Source organism: Epinephelus lanceolatus, chromosome 13 (genome assembly GCF_041903045.1).
Source record: "Epinephelus lanceolatus isolate andai-2023 chromosome 13, ASM4190304v1, whole genome shotgun sequence".
Taxonomy (NCBI): Eukaryota; Metazoa; Chordata; class Actinopteri; order Perciformes; family Serranidae; genus Epinephelus; species Epinephelus lanceolatus.
Genome location: NC_135746.1, coordinates 1,765,157 through 1,771,156, shown reverse-complemented (window position 1 = coordinate 1,771,156; position 6,000 = coordinate 1,765,157). Strand labels below are relative to the sequence as shown.

General features: G+C 40.3%; 1 protein-coding gene across 1 annotated transcript in view; it reads right to left on the bottom strand.

The window, feature by feature from the left end:
- Positions 1-546: 546 nt before the first annotated feature.
- The window catches only part of arhgap18 (Rho GTPase activating protein 18), a 39,133-nt gene continuing 33,679 nt past the window's right edge, over positions 547-6,000 (bottom strand). Inside the window, exons 16-18 of the mRNA XM_078173651.1 lie at positions 5,845-5,966; positions 5,702-5,757; positions 547-5,518 (exon numbers count right to left, since the gene is read on the bottom strand). Of these exons, the coding sequence (XP_078029777.1) occupies positions 5,427-5,518; positions 5,702-5,757; positions 5,845-5,966 (270 nt within the window). The 3' untranslated portion in view covers positions 547-5,426. The remainder of the gene's footprint in view (positions 5,519-5,701; positions 5,758-5,844; positions 5,967-6,000) is intronic.

Below are 6,000 nucleotides of genomic sequence, written 5' to 3'. Positions count from 1 at the left end.
TAGTTACATCAGATTAAGAATGAAAGACTTGGATCACGACTCTATTTTTTAAAGCATTGCTTGACCTTTCTGAATCGTCTCTTATATTATTCTGTTACCTAACAGTTTGAGCAGCTTCAGAATATTAGCTTCCCATTTTAAATCTAAGAGAAGTGTGCGACCAGTCCTGGATATGACTGCAGTCAGGATCGACTCCACCACAGGGTGAGGTGACTATGCTCTGCTACATTTGGCGTCTGTCTATTACCCATAATAAGCCAGTGCACTCTGGCTCAGGCCCTGGCTCATAAGCCCCACTGAAACCATTAGCACTCTGACCATTTGACTGACTGGGACCATTAATCCTCGGGGGAAATTAGTCGAATGTGAAACTGTGCCTGGTCTGGGCTGCCAGCTAACTGATGGAGAGAGAGAACTTACTGTGAGGAGGTCTGCATATTTGTCTGCATATTCATATGACACTCAGAAATAAGACCAAAAAAAAAAAGTGATTATTCCCATGTGTGTGTTAAGTTATTTGCATACATAAGCACTCATACAAGCAGGTAATTAATAACTGCATGTTTATTTATTTACAGGCTGCTTTAGTGGTCATTTCAAAGGCAGTAAGAAGACAAAGACATCATTAACTTGGGGAAAAATAAAACATTCACAGTAAACACGATAATACAAGGCAGGGAGTGACTCAGATAAAAAATATTTTAAACAGTGACACATTGTTTGTACTGTGCAGCTTTCCACAAGAGAAATATCCAGCATGTTTGACTTTGTGCTGCAGATACGATCCTCCTCAGGCTGTCCAAACTGCGAGAAACTGCACAGAATCAGATCAGACCTTTGGTGAAAGCCAAGAGAAGCACAGCTACGTGCCAGAGAGATAAAATGGAGATTTTCTATTCTTGGATTAATACAACTTTCGCCAGTGTAATATATCAAACTGATATCCAGACTGTGGAGAGCACGGAGCCAAATATCCAAACAACAAAAGCCAAAAAGTATCAGTGTCCAGAAACTTTTGGAACCCGTCATGTGAGAGTGTATCACTGACAAAAGGCCATTTATACAGTCAGCATTTTATTTCTTCAAAGTTATTAAGAGTCTGACAAATCTTTAAAATGATCAAGTCTTTGGTACAAAACTTTTAAGGCAATTCATGAATTCCGTGCAAGCTATCACACAGGCCACTGTATCTGTCTATGTATATATACAAAAATATGTTTGTTCACACCTGTGCACTGGTCAGAAGCAGTTTTTGAGGACGGATCACACATTAACACACTCAAACATCAAAGGTTTAAAAAGTTAGAATGTACAGCAATGTTAATGTACCATGGAAACAGTGATGTCATCATTGCGTGTCCTGGTTAGCCGTGAGTGACATTATTATGATAGGTTTTAGGGGTCACTGTTGAGGTAAAAGGGGCCCCTCACATATAGTTTACAGTACAGTAGTACTTCATCAGCTCTCTCAAGTCCTCATCCAGCCTTAAAGGAGCAGTGTGTAAGATTTAGGGAGATTCAGTGACATCTAGTGGTGAGGATTGCAAATTGCAACCTGCTAAAACTTCTCCTGGTTAGAATTCCTCCACAATTCACTGTTCAGGTTTTTTTTACTGGGAGCTGAATTATCCACAGAGATCTCTTCCTCTCAAAAACAATCAGATCAGGTGGTTTAAACCCATTCAACACTAAATAAAGCAGTTTCGTGTTAAAAATCAGTGTTTCTTCCGAATGGTTCGGCACCGCGCAGAAGTGGCTTGCCCAGTGCCTATTGTTTCTCTCATAATGTGTGCTCAACTCTTTCCTGATCCACATATTTAGGAGGTTTTACAGTGAGCTGCATTATTCACAGAGGTCTCCTCCTCCATAAAACAAAACAGATACGATAATTTAAACCAGTAAAAACACAGTAGTTTCATGTTCCACATCAGTGTTTCTCTAATGCTGTCTGGCATGTCAGAGACGGGCCATTAACCTAGCACAGGGGTCAGCGACCTTTACTACCACAGGAGTCCTTTTTGGTCCAGAAAAATTGATTAAATCTGTCTGGAGCCACAAAATATATTTGAGCCTTATAATAAAGGTAACACCACCTCTTTAAGTCTAAATTAGCTCATCCACATTACTACTAGGTCTTATCATTAATATGTTTTACCATTAGGTGGCTACTCTGCAGTAAGGTATTCATGAATATATGGTACCTTGCAGTGAAAGTAAACACATCTGTTTATGCACTATTAAATTCAATATATTCCCCCAAGAAGTTCTTATTCTGGATTTTGAATTTCAGACTCAAGACGAGCCACGAGATGTTTGGCACCAGGCCATAGACATAACTATGACTCACATTTGAACGGATTTAAATGTGTTGTAGGCCTGTGGGTTACACACTTTTACAGTTGGATAATGTAAGAATCACTTTAGGCCTACAATGATAAATAAAAATTAAATAATCAGAAACAGTGATTCATTTCCTATGAAGCCTAATTTTTGGTCAAAGCTATGGGGAGCCATTAGAGAGGGGCTCAAGAGCTGAATGCGTCTCCAGAGCTGCAGGTTGCCTATCGCTAGCCTAACATCTGCGAATGTGCTCACCTTTTTTCTCTGATAACTTAAGATCAAGATGTTCAAGAGGTCTTTACTGGGAGCCAAATTATCCACAGAGGTCTCTTCTTCTCAAAAACAATCGGACAGGTAATTAAAACCAGTAAAATGCTGAATAAAGCAGTTTTACCTTCACCGTTTGTCCTACACAGTTCAGGACCTTCTAACTATGGTGGCCAACGCGGAAGGCCCTGTCTAGAGCATAGTTTGGCTTGTCCATTCTGGGCTACTGTAGAAACATGGCGGTGCAACGTAGTGATCTCCATTTACAAGGACCTGCTCCCAGTGTAGATATAAAGGGCTCATTCAAAGGTAACGGAAACACAAAGCTTCTCATTTTCAGGTGATTACACACTAAAGAAAACATAATTATTATATCATATTCCATTTCAGCCAATATATTCCCCTGAGTCCGACACACTGGACCTTTAACACTCATTAACAACAACCTTCATCCCTTTCTAGTTACAGTGAAGAGCTTTGGTATGTCCACATGCACTATTGTGACCATACCTTTAAGGGCTTTTAATACAAATATAAATAAATAAAAGCCAATGTTCTCAAAATTAGTAATTCAGAAAACACATGTATGTGTGTCATGTCACTGATTCATAATTCAATAGCATTTTGATATAATTTTCCCAAACTACATTATTTCAGTTCACTACTGCAGACACAACAAAGTGATTAGTGGCAATAAATCACAGTATACGACTGCAATACTTAGAGTATCACATGATAAGAAGAATCACAATGTTGTTGCTTAAGTGCTGTGACAAACTGGGTGGAATGGTATATTTCCACCACAGTACAAAAGTGGTCTGTCGGGCATCCAGACGTGATAAGGTATTTTAAAAACAAGTGGTTTTCTTTAACCAGTACAACTGTCTGACAGGCTGGTGGTACCTGAGGCCCAAAGATCCAACATGTAGCATAAGGCAGGTGGAAAATATGTTATGATAAATCCCAGCACATTAACTTACTCTTGTTTTGTCTGTAAATCTGGTTGTTCAATTCAGCGGAGAGAAAATGCAACACAGATTTCACCAAAGTGGTCTCATAAGACTAAAAGAGACAGTTCATTTCCCTCTGACCTGTAGTGCTATCTATCAGTCTACGCTGTTCTGGTGTGAGCTGCACAGTGTTGGAGATATCAGCTGTACAGATGTCTGCCTTCTCTCCAGTATAATGGAACTAGATGTCACTCAGCTTGTGGTGCTCAAAGTGCCAAAAAATACATTTGAAAAACTCAACATCAGAAATCATGACCTGGTTACTCAAGATGATCCACAGACCTTGTTGTGAGCAGTTTCATGTAGGAACTATTTTCCTTCTACTGAACGACATCCATCCACTATATTACCACTTTTGCAAGATTTATACTTCTGCACTGACTCGATGCCTAACCTACGGCTTAGGTTCTGTAAGCTGAAACCATTTCCCTCAGTGGAAACAAAGCTTGTATTTACTTGTATTTCACAGATAAGAAACAATAAATTGTGAAGACAATAAAGCCTCCACTAAAATAGCATTTTAAGTCTTGTGTGTGATTTATCCTGGCTTCATATGAGCAGAGGAAATCTCTGCTAACCGCTAGGCTAATTTATACAATATAAAATGCCATAGGCTTGTGCTAATAACGTTAGCATGTTGTATTTGTTTGGAAAACGTGTTTAGTATAAGACAGTTGTTTTGTCAGTGAACCTTGTGAGCTGTAATGGAGCTGAATTTTGTAACGTTACCTTTGTTAAATGTTGCTGTTGTCCCTGGTTTTATATGAGCAGAGGAAAAGTCTGCTAGCTGCTAGGCTAATTTATACAATGTAAAATGCCATAGGCTTGTGCTAATAACGTTAGCATGTTGTATTTGTGGGGAAAATGTGTCCAGATAAAGACAAGTGTTTGTCTGTGAATGCTGCGAGTTATAGTGAAGCTGATTTGTGTTTGAAACTGAATCTATTAAGCCATGTTTAATGTGTGTTTAATGTGTGTTTAATGTGTGTTTTGAATCAACTAAACTTTACTTTACAGCACTTCACAGAAACCCCACCACTGACTAGTGTTTTGGAGGTGTAAGTATAAATGCTCACAGCGGTGTAGGCTACCTGCAGAGGTGACGGCGTAGTGTCTGCATAGAGCTGATACCCAAGTATACGGTTAGATCACCTAGCACCACTTAGCTAGCTTACATTACAGCTCAGCCAAGAAGGACGCCATTAATGTTTTCATCTCATACTGTTAGGAGCCTCTTGTCCATGAGTGACTGCACACTTTGTTCGTGTAGTTCAGTATTAAGAAAATAGTTCCTACATGAAACTGCTCACAACAAGGTCTGTGGATTATCTTGAGTAACCAGGTCATGATTTCTGTAAAGAGACATTGATGTTGAGTTTTTCAAATGTATTTTTTGGCGCTCTGAGCTCCACAAGCTGAGTGACATCTAGTTCCATTATACTGGAGAGAAGGCAGACATCTGTACGGCTGATATCTCCAACACTGTGCAGCTCAGATCAAAACAATCTAGACTGATAACAGCACTACAGGTGAGAGGAAAAATATGCAGTTTTGATTTTGGGGCGAACTGTCGTTTAAAAAACTGCCACTGGCCTACTTGTATTTTCTGGCAGTTTTCAGGGCAACCCAAATGTGTGAAACCATGCAAACACCTGTGTTAAAAATCAACAAGTTGCTAAAAGCAGACGGTCTGTGTGCGTCCAGAACCAGCAGGAACCACAGAGACCAGGAGACGTCTCTTCTCAGTAGGACACAGTGGTGAATATTTGGACCTGTTCATTATCCAGCATGGCCGGTGTAGGAACGAGCTTATCGCTGCACAGCTTTGATGACCCATTCTGCTGCGGGGTTCAGCTGGAAGAGGTCTTTCATATACGTTTCCCCATCTAGACACCTCTCCTCTGAGGGAAGACAGAAGAGAAAAGAGAGATGTGATGTAGTTATTCTCGTCTATGGCCTTTAGACCCACAGCAGGAAGTACATTTGTCACCATTAGGCCTGTTGGCTCAATAGCTGGGTCATCAGCACAGGCTAAAAATGTTAAACACTGTAATTAATCAGATTTTAGCAGGAGCAGGACTTACTGATGTTTCCACCGATCTCATAGAGACAGAGGTCTTCTCGTTTCACTGCCACTGAACTAAGAGGACAAAGTGAGACAAAGAGTTAAGGAGACATGAAGGGAGTACAGGCTTCATAAGACTACTACTCTATATATACAGGTTACCTGTCCTGGCTGAGGAAACGTGTTAATACATCAGCAGCCTGCAGCTCCTCAGTCAGCTGAACGGCCATGGACACTTTACTGAACTGTGGTGCCTGAACTCGAATAAATCCCTGTGAACTCTCCTGGTTGTAAACACAGACAGAAAGAGAAACACAG